Genomic DNA, 15,282 nt, shown 5'->3' with positions numbered 1-15,282 from the left:
CCATGAAAGAATGCTCTTTTCTGTTTTGAGTACAACATATTTGGGTGTCACATGAAATTTGAGCGTAAGCGGGCACAGCTGTCTCCCGCTCTGGTCGAATCCATTCTTAAAACCCTCAAGGAAATCAAGCTAGAACAGAAAGTGACCATCACTTTCAGAGATCTTAGCTCTCATGGCAGCTGTATCCACGGTGACACCTTTGGGCCTTCTGCACATGAGAGCATTTCAGTTGTGGCTAAGAACCAGGGGATTTCACTCTAGGGCCAATCCCCAATAAGGGCTATGCGCTAGGTGCTTTGTACCCTTCCTATGTGGTTCAGACCTCGGTTTCTGACTCTGGGTCCCACTCTAAGTTCGTCTTGTCGTCGCAGATGCTAACCACAGACGCTTTCCTCATGGGCTGGGGTGCGGTCTTAGATGACCGTCCAGCCCAAGGAAGCTGGAGAGGCCATCTTCTTGCGCGGCACATCTATTTCTGGCCCTAAAGCACTTCCTCCAGCAGTTGAGACTACCATGTCCTAGTGCGGGTGGACAACACTATGGCAGTCTTATATATTAATCACCAGGGCGGACAGTACTCGCGCCGCTAAATAGCTAGCGCACCAGGTTCCTGTCCCTCAGGGCGATTTACATTCTGGGAAAATTTCATGTAGCGGAGGTGGACCTCTTTGCCTCGCAAGATAAGCAAATGTCCTCTTTACTACTCTCTGACTTCCGGCCCCTGCATCTGGACGCCTTGGCGGTCCCTGAACAGGACCAACTAAGTCAAGCTGGTCTTCCAGCCAGCGTAATTAAGACTATTCTAAGTGCTAGGGCTGCCTCCCCAAGAAGAGCTTATGCCCTCAAATGGAATGTATTTGAAAGTTGGTGCATGACAAAGCAGGTAGACCCAGTCCACTGCCGTATTGTTTCAGTGCTGAAGTTTCTGCAGGAAAATTTGTCCTCGGGCTTGTGCCCCCTTGTTGAGCCACTAGAGTCATCGCCTCAGGTTTCTGACCCTCAGGATGGTTTTTCTAAATGGCGTTACCTCTCTAAGAGGATCGGAGATCTGTTAGTCTCCCCATCCTGCCTAGACTTTGCCCCTGGGCTAGTCAGGGCCATTTTGCATCCTCACTAACTATCTTCCGAACGTTCCATTCCCAACATGCACCCTATTGTTTTTAAAGCCTTCTGTCCTCCGCCTTTACAGCTTCAGAGCAGAAGAGACTTCACTTACTGTGTCCAGTACGTGCTCTTCAGATTTCCATCCACCGCATCAGCTAGTGGCGTAAGTCAGAGCAGCTTTTACATGGTCTGGAGCCGCAACCGGGGGGCGGCCCCCACTACACTGGGCTATTGCCCTCTCCTATGAGGCGCGTGGGCTCACTTCGCCTCTAGGAATCAGGGCTCATTCAACCAGGGGGATCGACTCATCTATTGCACTAGCAAGAGGTATTCCCCTGCAGCAGGTGTGTGACATGGAGGGTTGTCCCCTCCGCACACATTTGTTACATTTATAGTCTGGATGTTCAGACTATAAATGTGAGCCCGGAATGCTACTCCGGGCTCACGGGTCCTCGAGTCAGCTACCCAGACATAGTTCTGAGACCTTCTCGGCCTTGTGCGAACACGCTACACAACCTTGGAGTCCAGACACTTGCAGTGCAGCGGCGTTGGCACTCTCGTTTCTATAGCGTTTTAATGCAGCATCGAGTGTAGCCTTTGAAAGGGAACATCTCGGGTTACTTTGCTGTAACCCTGTTCCCTGAAAAGGCGTGAACGAGATGCTGCGTCCCAATGCCGCACTGCCTACGTGACCGGACGTCCGTTCGGGCAAATCAATCTAAGGGATGTTTCTGGTTCACTCCTATCTATAACCTGCAGGTGCGTCTTATCAGATGACATCACCCACCGAGGTTATAAAAGCCCAAAATTTGGCGTGTTTGATACACACATGCTTCACAACCGGCAACATGACAAGATGTTTCCCATAGCGTTTTTACGCAGCATCTCGTTCCCGCCTTTTTTAGGGAACAGGGTTACAGCAAAGTAACCCGAGACGTTTTTACTCAAAATCTCACGATACGTGGCCGCATTCATTCATTCCTTTACATGAACCAGTTGTCCTGGTCCATTTGCAGAAAAACAGCCCCAAAGCATGATGTTTCCATGCCCATGCTTCACAGTAGGTATGGTGTTCTTTGGATGCAACTCAGCATTCTTTCTCTTCCAAACACAAAGTCCTATTTTGGTTTCATCTGACCATATTACATTCTCCCAATCTTCTTCTGGATCATCCAAATGCTCGTTAGCAAACTTCAGATGGGCCTGGCCATGTACTGGCTTAAGCAGGGGGACACGTCTGGCACTGCAGGATTTGAGTCCCTGGCGGTGCAGTGTGTTACTTATGTTAGCCTTTGTTACTTTGGTCCCAGCTCTCTGCAGGTCATTCACTAGGTCCCCCCGTGTGGTTCTGGAATTTTTGCCTACAGTTCTTGTGATCTTTTTGACCCCACGGGGTGAGATCTTGCATGGAGCCTCAGATCTAGAGAGATTATCAGTGGTCTTGTATGTTTTCCATTTTCTAATAATTGCTCCCACAGTTTCTTCACACCAAGCTGCTTGCCTATTGCAGATTCATGTCTTCTCAACCTGGTGCAGATCTACAGTTTTGTTTCTGTTGTTCTGTTTTTGTGGTGGAGAGTGACTGTTTGAGGTTGTGGACAGGTATCTTTTATACTGATAACTGACGCCAGGGGTAGCTCGGTGGTTAAGGCATTGGACTACGGTTCGGAAGATTCCAGGTTCAAACCCCCCAGCCACCAAGTTGCCCCTGTTGGGCCCTTGAGCAAGGCCTTTAACCCTCAACTGCTCAGATGTATAAGGAAATAAAAATGTAAGTCGCTCTGGATAAGAGCGTCTGCCAATTGCCTAAATGTAAATGATGCCATTAATACAGGTAACGAGTGGAGGACAGAGAAGGTCCTTAAAGAAGACGTAACAGGTCTGTGAGAGCCAGAAATCTTGCTTGTTTGTAGGCTACTAAATAGTTATTTTTTTCACTATAATTTGCAAATACATTCTTTAAAAATCCTACAATGTGATTTTCTGGATTTTTTTTATTTTGTCTCTCATAGTTGAGGTATACCTATGATAAAAATTACAGGCCTCTCTCATCTTTTTAAGTGGGAGAAATTGCACAATTGGTGGCTGACTAAACTTTTTTGCCCCACTGTATTTGTTAATTAAACAACTTGTGAGTTATGGTCCATTGCAAAGCATTACATTAAACAGTAAATGTACTGTTAGTACTCATGTTGGCAATTTCTTAGAAAAATAATAAACATATAATAACTGGAATTATATAATTATATTTAGGAATAATGTTAGTTTGTTTTAATAGAAACATTGCCTGTTTCTGTCCATAAGACTGTTCTTCTACAGACACGATTATATCGCTTAAATTCAATAAAATAAAATTTCAATTCAATTAAACTTTATTTCTATACTCTGTGAGATCTATATATATACAGTATACTTCCTAAGATGACAATAGAAAGAAACTTTAAAAGTTCAGTGATGCAGGATAACAGGAATTGATTTGCAGATTGGCAGATTGCTAAAAATAACTCATAAGGACTCATACTTGCTTACCCTCACACTTATTTGTGTTGTCATTTAGACGATGACCAGCAGGACACTTGCATTCATAGGAGCCTACTGTGTTAATGCAGCTTCCTCCTTGGCACGAACCTGGCAAAGCCTGGCATTCATCAACATCTGTAGAAAGAAATATTGTCGAACAATGTACTGTAAAGCGACTGCGCCATGAGTTCAATGTTAAAAACATGCGATAATTGCAAACTTGTATGAATTAGTGGAAATTAAATAAAAGTGAAATAGTTGTGGTAAAATAAGATATTTTGTAAAATTCAGTACTGAAGTTAATTAGCTGATCAATGTATTTTATATTGTTAGCAGCCTGGGAGGAAAAGCCCAGGACATGTCTCGTCCAAGAAATACAATACCCGGAACGACAGAGTGGACTGACAGATGGATAAATAGAGGGATGGACAGATGTACAGACAGATAGATGCAGACAGATAGCGAATCTTCAAACTCACTGTGATTTATATTGATGTTTCTGTTGATGTTAACTGTTATTTTTTTGTAGCTTGATGCATATAATCACCTGAGGTCAGTCCAGTTTTTCGTTAATGGTTAGAAACTAAAATTTTCAGTGGAAACCAGTGACAATACAAGCTGTCAAGGGACAGTGTTGTATGAAACAGTAGCACCATTCATGTCCCACCATTTTCCTGCTATAGCCTACACCCTTTAAATAAGAGTTCATTGTACAGGAATGTTTGGAGACAGACTGCAGAGTAACTTCCAGCTGCATAGCAGCTGATGAGGATGTCAAGGAGTAGATTAATTTTAATCTGTCTGCAAACAAATGTAGACACTGAGTCCTATTTCCAGGTAAAAAAAAAAAAAAAAAACTCCAATCACCAGAAACTGGAGAGACATGAAGTCACTGGAAAATCACAGGAAGGATGACTAAAATAGTCTGTTAAAAATTTAGCATTTCAAAATTTGCTTTGTATAGTCTGGCTCCTTAACTTCATTGAGAGGTACAGTGTACAGAAATGTGCTGCCCAGACATGCTGCCTTGAAGTTCAATTCAGTTTTTGGAGCAAAATAACCAGAGAGGCATGATGTAGCAGGTCTAAAGATCATTACTTAAGACATTTTTTTTCAGCTGCAATGATGAACATCACAAATCAGATTCACTTTGGAGACTTCGTCCATGTGCTTTTAGAGGATTCAGTAGAGAATTTAAGCTGATACTGTAGGAACGCTAAATTCACTTAGTATAAACAGATACGGTATAATGTGCCTGAAACGCCTTTGCTGTTAGTAGCCTGCTTTTAACCATGTTGAATGTGATGTAGGTCATGCAAAGTTATTCCAGATGGGCCTGTGGTGCCAGTGCTGGTGTTGAGACTTGGCAAAGGAAAAAAGCATCTTAGTGGATGCAGTAGAGCATACGCTAAATTGTTACAGTATGCAGAGCATCCACTTTGAAACCCAGGCCAAGATGTATATGGGGGGTATCAAAGTTCCAGGCTTTTCTTTGGAGGCAGTCAATAGAAGCATGACAAACACAGATGCAAAACTGACAATGTCTAAAAGTTTGTTTTCTTCTGGTCCCTGTACAAAGGCACTCTGACGCTCTGAAGGCAGATATTAGACAAACCGAGCAATTGTTCTGTATCAGGTGCTGTGTGTGGGGGGACTGCTGTGAATACTGCCTCTTCATTCTGGCATGACAAAAGATCAGACAGAAACATAAACCTTGCTTCAACATGCTGCCTCCCCAGTTGTGCACAATCACATGAGAGTCACAAAGCCTGGCCTGTGCTTCTGCTTCGGGTGCAGGCTGCCACACAGGAATTCCACCTCTCAAAGATTTAGGGTTGATCAGTAATATTTAGAGTCCATGTACATTATACAGTATATATCATAAAAATTCACTCTAACACACTGTTTCCATCAGCTTGCATAGAGAGTTGTCCATACAATTCATATTAAAGATGTTCTCACTGCATCCATATAAAATGTACACGCTAACTGTTTTGTCTAACCTAACTGCATTTAGCCTTTTGTTATCTAACCTCTCTGTGTTAGTAGAATGGTGTCTCACAGGTGAATTGTGTTGATTCATAGCTCCTGTATGTGATCTTTTTCCTGTCTGTATTTATTTACACATGACCCCACATGTTGATGTAGACCTTCTTTGATAATCTCAAAAAAATACGTAGCTTGCAAATTCATCTAAGTATACATTAATGTGCAAAAATCTGAGTGTGTGTGTGTGTGTGTGCGTGTGTGTGTGTGTGTGTGTGTGTGTGTGGACAGAATGCTTTAAAATAGAATGAGATGCACCAAGATAGAATCGACCTTGGCCAAGATAAAGCAGCTGCTAAAGATGAGTGAATGAATGACTGAAAAACTGAATGAAAGTATCTTTTTATTGCTACGATTGATTTTTTTAACAGTCTATAACCATGAGATCAGAATAAAAATTACAGTACAGTAGGATACAGTTTCGTTCCTATAGGTACGTTCCTTGAGCACCCACGAATTGAGAAAAACTTTTGCATGTGGTCAAAAAAAGCCTATAAATGCCTATTTTTTTATTGTTTAAACACTAAATATGCTCCCAAATTAGCTCCCCAAGCCCTTTAATTTCATTTTAAACTTAGATTAATATAAGATTTAAAATGTAAAATACTGACGTTACGTCTATATGTACCGTAATTCACGCAAGTACACTGGATGTTCTCGTTCCTTTCTATTGTGGCCAGAATTTACCTGCATTGGCTTTTCTGTAAGATCAGACTAGACAAGTTTTGCTTTTGCTCTCCACATTATCTTGTCACCAGTTTACTGGTATATAAATGATAATCAGTGTTAATTTAAGGCTGTATATAGTTATATTTAATGGTACAGAACTTTGATGAAAGTTAGTTCCTGTTTTCACTTTTGCTATTGCAGCTATAAACAGTCATTGCCTCAGGTAAGCAGTAATGAAGTGTGTGTCATTTGTTTCCTTTATTTATTTTTAACATTATTTATTTTACTAAAGTATATCCATTTTTTTTATTTTTTATACATTTATTCTACCACATACAAAGCAAAATATCCTATTTTTTTTAATTACTTAATGGGTTGCCCAAAATATATGAATATGAATCTCTCACAAATTAAATCGAAGCAATTACAATGCAACTATTGGCAGAAAACCCAGCTGTCCATTTACAGTGGCATCAAATGACATGCTGCTCTGCACTATTAAAAAAAACAGAAATAGTCATAAATAGGTGCAATAGTCATAAGTAGGTGACATGCAATTATAAAAACCATTCTTTTCTGAATCAAGATGCACTGATTTTGAGCCCTTCGACCTGAAGATGTTTGAAAATGTAAACTTACGGCTAAAGCAATGACAGTTATAACTAATAAGGAGTGTCAAAATACAAAATTATATAAAATAAGGATTTCTGACTTGTTTTTCTAACTTGGTATCCAAATTAAGATTATTGGACAAGGAATCTGAAAATATGCGAAAAAATCATATCATCCAAAATATGACTTCATACCTAATTTGATGTGATGGGTCACATCTTTAAATCTAAGATATCAATAAAGGAATAGTAACATATTAGAGTGAGATGATTAATAAAAAGAGAGCTATTGTCTGTTCTAGTATAAAAGCTCCTAATAATAAGGCAGCTTATTTTAAGGAATCACTGCAATGTGCTCAGATATTACTGCCAAAAGAATAATTATTTAGGTCTTCATTTGCTTTTTCATTAAAAAAAAAAAAGCACTTGACATTGTCACTGAAAAATGGGACTTGTACAGAGCACACTAATTATAACATTCATTGCTTAAAAAGCTCCAGTGTCACTGCCATCAAGGCACTATTCAGGCAAAAGTAACTTTTAAAGGCAGATCTTGTATAACTTTTTATTCTGTGAACAACACATATCCAGGGAGCATGTTTTTAATTAGGTTTAATATATTTTTTTTATTGAAATGATGAGCATTACTATTCTTAGTCGTTATTGATTAAATGTGTACTAAATTTACACATCCTTAGGAAATATGTCATTTGGTTCCAAGCTCGCACTGAAAAAAGGAAGGACTTAATTAATTCCTGGATTAACTTGTTTAAATTATGGGGCAAGATTTCCATATAAGTTAAAAAAAATAATGCAAATCCAAAAATCAGCAAATAATGACAGGTTCATGCAAAATAAAAACAATTATAAGTTAGGTTCTAAGAAAAAATCTGCAAACTGAGGCCACAAACTCTATACTGTAAATGGAAAATGAGGTGCGGTATAACATTTGAATAAAAAATGATAGCTGTGAGATAAGTGCTGACCTTGGCATGCTCCAGTTCGTATATTGGGGATGAAACCTCTGCGGCAGGGCTGTGGTTGAGCAGGGCACTCCTCACAAGGGTGACCCCAGGCTCGGCCAACGGTGGCACAGCATAGTGTCTTGGTGCACACAATGCCACTCACCTGGCTCTGACACATCTTGTTGACAACCTGGGAGAAGCATGGACCTGTCCGGTAATCTGTAGAAAAGAGTCGGTTGGGTTTTTTTTTAGAATTATTAAGATAATCTGAAGATCAAATAAAAAAACAAAACAATGAAATGTTTGAAACCAAATTGTTTCCCCAAGTAACAAACATTCAGATCATATGAGCCTGCTGAACTTACTTAAAAGGTTTTAGGAAAGTCTGCTGGGTAAAACTTATTCACCGTTGTTGAGAAAATGTCTAGAGTTTCCATTGCTCTATCAGTAACACAATTTAAACTGTTAGATAAATTGATTTGATTAACGCTTGTTGTATCCAATAGCTTTACCAGTACATAATTTGCAGACTGTAGACTGTGTCCAGTGTTAACATCTACTGTACAGTATTATTCCAAAACAGTACCACTTTTGTATAATTTAAATATAACATAGTTTAAACTTTTTAAAACCTGTATTTGAAAGGTTTTCCCCTGGCACAATGTCAAGTCTAACAGTAAGAAAATGTGACCAAAGTGTGTTGGATGCAGTGTTCTTAACATCCATTACTGTTACTCTCTGGGTTTCAGCTCCAAGGGTCGGTGTAAACAACATACAGTATCTCTAAGCTCTTTCTCATCTGCTTGTATTCACATTTACAGATGACATGTAAGGGGACATACAGCTGCTCTGGGATAATTCAACAGTCTAGGCACTGCCACTATGAGACCACTTTTAAACTGTCTTATAAACATTTACAGAAAAGCTTGGACACCAAAACAGAAGGTCACTCAGAAAGAGTCACAGCTGCCAGAAAGACTTTTTTAATGCTTAATAGGACTCAGTAGCTATGCAGTATGTGCATTAGATTCACTATTAAAGAATGGAAATAAACTACAGGTTTGGGAGTTTCATGTTCTGCACGTGCTTGATAAATTTCCTTCACATACTCCAGTTTCCTCCAATAGTCCAAAGACATGTGCAGATATGTCACTGGCATTTTCAAGTTAACTCCAAGGCAGTCTTTCAAATTGGTCATAGAGTATAATTGGGTATGGGAGTGTGGGTGTGCTTGTGCCCTGCGATGAGTTGGCACACCATTATCCACGGGGTACCCTCACTTGTGCCCCAAGTTCCCTGGGATAGGCTTCAACCTCCCCTACACAGGATAACTGTGATAGATAATGAATGACTGGATTAAATGTTTCAAGCTTAGTGTTCATATCAGAATAATCTAGTTTTGATTGGTTCAATTTTTCTGCTCATTTTGCAACCGTTTTTTTTTTTTTTCTCAAAGAGGGTCCACTTATTTCTTTTTAAATTACAGTGAAACCTCGGATTGTGAGTAACGCAGTTTGCGATTGTTCCACAAGACGAGCAAAGATTTTTAATAAATTTTTACTTGAAAAACAAGAAAGTCTTGGTTTACGAGTACCAAGTATCATGTATCACGCATGCGCTTTTTGTTTTGAAGCCAAAAGTCACGTGATCACAACCGAGCCAACGATTTTTCTCTCTCTTGCGCTGTAGAATTGGGGATAATTGTCTCCCCTGCTGGGTCTTAGTGCGCGTCTCTTAATGGTATAATCAACATCCGTGCACCCGTGTAGTGTTTACTATAACACTGTGTCCATATGTGTGTGCGTAAAACATTTTATTTTGTGTTTGTAAAATGTACGCATGTACTGTTTCTTATAACACACGTGTGTGCGCGCGTGTAAAGCAAAAGAAAGTCTCATTAGAGAGGTTAAAGATCCATTTTCTCCCTCTCTGTATCAGCCTGTCATTATGTACGTCAATTTGACACCCTCCCAGGGATTTATTTTTAAAAGGTAGAGTGGGGGTTAATTTATTTTATTTTTACTTTATATTTTGTTTTAATTATTATTATGTATTTATTTTTTGGGGCTGTGGAACAAATAATTTAAGTTTCTTAAAAAAATTTGGTTTACGAGTGTTTTGGAATACAGGCTCGCTTCCAGAATGAATTATGCTCGTAATCCAAGGTTCCACTGTAGTTATTTAAGTGTACCCTTAACTTGACCAGACGTTGTGAAAAAGCAAGAAAGCATGGCTGTACCCTTATACATACAAAACCCAAAGTCAATTTTTGTACAAGATGCTGAGTTTATTCTCTTCTGTGAAACCAAGAGATATATGATCTACATTAGAGAAGAGTTTTGACCTCTTTGTCAATTTCATGCACCTGAAAGCAAGTCTACACCTTTTGGTGCACTCTTTTGTAGTTTTACCACAAGCTCATGTCTTTCCTTTTCTTGGGGCATTGTATGCTTTTATTTATTTTTTTAGGACATGTGATAGCATTTGTTTCTAAGGCTAATATCTTGGCTTTCACATTATTTGACATCATAAAACTGTATCCAAATATAAATCTAATAACCCTTAATCCACTTATTGATCTAATGTTAATAGGGAACAAAGTTCTGTGCTAAAAAAACATTTAAAAAAATAAAATAAAGATAAAATTAAATATTATTAAAAAAAAAATTTTCTTTGTTATTTTTTGGATGCTGTTTTATATGTAAGGTGAAATATTTGCAGGCTTGTGTTGTTATAAGTTCAATGATTATGACAAACAGATGATGAAAAAAACAGAATCTCAAAATATTTGAACATTTCCTATGATCAATCAAAAAATTATTCACAATACAGAACTTCTGAAAAACACATTCAAATATGCACTCATACTTGGTTCGGGTTCCTAGCACAAATTACTGCAACAACGCGGTATGGCATGGAGGCGATGTGACACTACTGAGGCATTAATGAAGACCAGGTTGCTTTAATAGCAGTCTTCAGCTTGGCTGTATGGGTGGGTCAGGGTTTTCTCATCTCTTGACAATACCCAATAGATTATCCATGCTGTTAAGGTCAGGTGAGTTGGCTGGCCAATCAAGCACAGTAATATCATGGTTAGCAAACCAGTTAACTACCATAGTGGTAGTTTTGGCACTGTGGGCATGTGCTGCTGGGAAAGGAAATTAACATCTCTGTAAAGCTTATCTGCAAACAGAAACATAAATTGCCATAAAATTTCCTGGTATATGGCTGTGTTGGCAGATGAAATGCCACCTCAAATCATCACTGCCTGACTTTTCCTCTCCTCTCTTCCTCCAGACTCTGGTACCTTGATTTCCAAACAAAATGCCAGTAGTCCATTTCTTTTTCTCCTTAGCCAAGCTTTCCCAAATTCTTCAAACATCTTTGCGTAACACGCTTCTTAAGGCTGCGGTCATTTCTGTTGTTTGTGCACCTTTTCCTATCACACTTTTTTCTTTCCAAGAGATACATAAAACTCAGAATAAAATATTCAAATATTTTAAAATGATATATTTTAAAATGAAAAAGGCTTTAAATATTTCACTTTATGTAATGAATCTATGGGATTTTCAGTTTTTAATAAAAAATTACAACAACAAAAAACACTTTTTAATTATATATATATATATATATTTTTTTTTTTTTTTTTTTTTTTTAGATCCAAGTATGTATATAAGTATGTACATAAAAGTACAAGAAATTAATTTCTATAGAACCATAATAAAATCCATAGAAAAAATATAACTAGTGTTTAAAGCTTGATTTTCCTGTTTCACATTTTTCCAACCTCACACAGACAGCTGTCCTTTATTCCCCTCCCACAAACTTTGTAACACTCACAATGTTTGAGTGTCGTGAAGAGGAAAAAACACCAGTGATTGTAGCCAAGTGTTCAAATCAGTGAGTGACTTGAAAAGCATTCCTGCATCTCTGATTATAGGGGCTTTGATGACAGACTTTAGAAGTGGTCAGAAGCCCTGTGCAACTTTTCCCCTTCCTCTAAACCTGCCAGCCAAAGACACTCATTATGCTCCAAAAACAGACATCCTCTACACATACACATAGGTAATAGACTTGCCTGGACAGAACTGACATTTTCAGTTATTAATACTGGTCATTGGTGGTTTTGATGCTTTACAATGTTTTACCTGTCAGAGAGAGCAAGAGCTCTGAGAAGAACCAGGATTCTGGTTTTCCCACCATCACCCTGAACTGTAAAATTCAACACTGCTAAGTTCACCAACATCTGCTCTCACTCATCCCACACTTCTGATTTCTTTTCCAGACATTCTTACACATGAGAACTGACAAACATAAATATATTTTCTCACACATAGACCTGGATAAATTGCTTGACAACACCTGTGAGGCATCCAACATATAACTAAGTCAATAAAAACAATTACATAAATCAATTACACTGTTTTTTTTATACTGTAGGTAGTAATCTAGTAATCTAGACATAATTTAGTAATCTAAACATGTGTCCCTAGAGGAGGCACAGTCTCCTCCAAAAATACTGGAACAACCAGATAAAGTCTTTAGTTTTTGCTGTGCACAGAAACAATTATATTTCAGATAAAAATTAATAAAAGACAATCAATCAGAATTTTATGTATAAGAAAAAATACTACAGGAAATAATGTTTATTACAGCACGTAATCATTATTATAGTAAATATACAGTTTACTACAGTGTGTTGTAATTAATATACTTAACTATAGTATTCTTTTCTGTAAATAGCATGACATTTACACTTATGGCATTAGACAGACACTTTTTTCCAGAGCAAATTATATTTATTTTATTTATACAACTGAGCAGTTGCAGGTTAAGGGTCTTGCTAAAAAGCTCACCTGTGGCAGCTTAATGGTGCCGGAGTTTAAACTCTTGGCCCTTTATTCAGAAGGCTGCAAGTTCAAAGTCCTGCACTACCAGGCATTACATTTGTTATATTTACATATAAATCTGTTAAACGACTTATATATAGCACATTTCTCTTAAACTTATTTTTCAGGTGATCAAGTGTTTCTTGCTGCCAAGTTGTGCCCTGTTAGACTGATTGTATAAACAGTTAATATCTGTGAAGTAAAATGTTATCCACCCACTACTTTGATAAATGAACAAAAGAAGTCTAGCTCACAAGTCTACCAGGCTATTAACTGCAATGTTGCAAAAACTTGTCTCGGTTTTTGTTCCAACAAACTGAATTGCTATTCGTCAGAGGCTGGTGACAGTCTCACAAGCAAAAAAATACAAATGGTGCCTTTGCACAGTTAATTTCCGTTGTTGATGTGAAGTGTTTTATTATTAAGTTATTGGTTCTAAAAATATAATTGAGGTGCAAAAAATAATTCACCAGGGAAATTTGGCTCTTGTGTGTACAGAACTTAATAGACGCACAACATAATCCACACATACTGCACGTGGGAAGCCTTTGTGTCTGTCAAAATTGACGTGTTAATGGACAACAACTGATATCAATGCAACGTCATTAGAATTGAATTACAACGCTCATCCAGTTGTAGCTTCCTACTGGGATTCTATATTTTGACATAACGACCAGCAGAAAAAAGAACCAGTAATTTTAAATACCATATTAAAACAAAACATGAATTTCAGTCTTACCTCTTTCACACTGTGGACCTGTGAATCCATACACACATGCACAGCGGTTTGGCCCAATGCAGCGCCCTCCATTTTGGCACTTCTTTTCACACACCGCTGGAAACACAACCACAGGGGCATTATGATGCATACTGTACATAATACACGTTTAAATAACTTTTTCTATCGGGTTAACCTAGGAATGGTTTAGCAGCTGGTCAGGGTGAGGTTTAAAACAGCTGCAGTCAACATTCTGTTTATTTAAACCATTTACAGGTCTATAAAGTGGAAAAGCAGTGATATTATTAAGTCTGTCTGCATGTGCTAAAAATGTTTTGCATGTGTGTGTTTATCTTTGTGTGGTGAAACCCTTCACATAGTGACATTTTCTATTTTATACACTATAATTAAACTTTTCTGAAATGTGTTTTTCAGCTTATTTTATGTCAGGGAAAAAATTTCAACACAATAACTGAAAAGAACCCTTATTTATTGATTAGAATAAGAGAATTTGTGTTGTATTTAACACATCATCTTTCTCATGTGTTGAATACAAAAGGCAGGTTTGTTTTTATATGCATCTTGAAGTATATTATTTCACTTCATGCCATGTCAAATTGTTTAACCTTTCCAAATCAACCCAAAGCCATTTCATAAGCAAAAGTCAACAAAGATCCAATTGTTAAGCATTAACAGATTTAGAAGCACTAACCCTTAACATCAAGATTTTTTTCAATAAAAATTGACCCAATGATTTTCAGGCTTATTTACACCAGTTCTGTAAATTTTTCTACCTTTATAAAAATACAAGTAACACTACGCATGCTCTGAATGTGTGCTACTAAGCACATTTACATCTCACACGCTATTAAAGAGTTTAAGCCATTCAGTGATCACTGTATGTTCGAAAACAACATTATCTTAAATTAAAAGGGAATTTATTACAAGTAAAACAACAAATGCCACAAACAGCTAAATTTTTTCTAACCAAATTACAGTTTTGCTGGTCCTCCTACACATTAAATACTTTATTTAAATATATTTAAGGTCAAATCATTTAAAGGAGCCACATTTATATAAATAATAAAAAAAAGTATTGTCTGCCCTTACTCTTTCAATTATATATTTACATTTCATGCATTGGAGAACCCAAAACCAGTCTCAGAAAACTTTCTGTCTGTCAGTATGTATGTCTGTCTGTCCCGCCATATTTGTCACAGCATCATGCAAAACTGGCAGGACAGAATTTAGTGAATCTTTGCCAGTTCTTAGGTATTTGCCTGAAGTTAAGCCTGTGCCATAAATGAAATTAAAATGTTTAGTAGAAGCGAAGTTATGAGCAGGTATGTGCCAGATTTTTTATCACAGGTTTTGACAGCGTACTGAGCCTGTTTCAACCTGAATTAATAATAGTATCACTGATTACATTAAAGCTGATCAGCTTATTTTTAGCCTTAACCTTTTAACTATTTCTACAATATTTTAACCGTCAATGACAATAAAATTCCACAAGTTTAAAACTTCTAGATTTCTCGAAAGGCTTTGCACTAGGTTTTGGAATTTAGCCATAAGAGCATTAGTGAGATCAGATCCTGATGTCAGGTGAAAAGACCTGGGGGGCAGATGGTGTTCTGACTCATTGCGAAGATGTTCAGTCAGGTTAAGTACCTTGGAATCTCAAACCAAACTTAGACCTTGCTTTTTGAATTGGGGCATTGTCATGGAACATATTTAGGTCTCTTAGTTTAGTGACAGAAATT

At 37.8% G+C, this 15,282-nt stretch overlaps 1 protein-coding gene across 1 annotated transcript in view; it reads right to left on the bottom strand.

The window, feature by feature from the left end:
- The window catches only part of LOC128545816 (fibrillin-2-like), a 75,861-nt gene that overhangs the window by 56,206 nt on the left and 4,373 nt on the right, over positions 1–15,282 (bottom strand). The window contains exons 5-7 of the mRNA XM_053516486.1: positions 13,544–13,639; positions 7,937–8,134; positions 3,634–3,759 (exon numbers count right to left, since the gene is read on the bottom strand). Of these exons, the coding sequence (XP_053372461.1) occupies positions 3,634–3,759; positions 7,937–8,134; positions 13,544–13,639 (420 nt within the window). The remainder of the gene's footprint in view (positions 1–3,633; positions 3,760–7,936; positions 8,135–13,543; positions 13,640–15,282) is intronic.

Source organism: Clarias gariepinus, chromosome 17 (assembly GCF_024256425.1).
Source record: "Clarias gariepinus isolate MV-2021 ecotype Netherlands chromosome 17, CGAR_prim_01v2, whole genome shotgun sequence".
Classification (NCBI taxonomy): Eukaryota; Metazoa; Chordata; class Actinopteri; order Siluriformes; family Clariidae; genus Clarias; species Clarias gariepinus.
The sequence above is the reverse complement of the archived record's forward strand: the minus strand, read 5'-3'. Positions and strand labels throughout refer to the sequence as shown.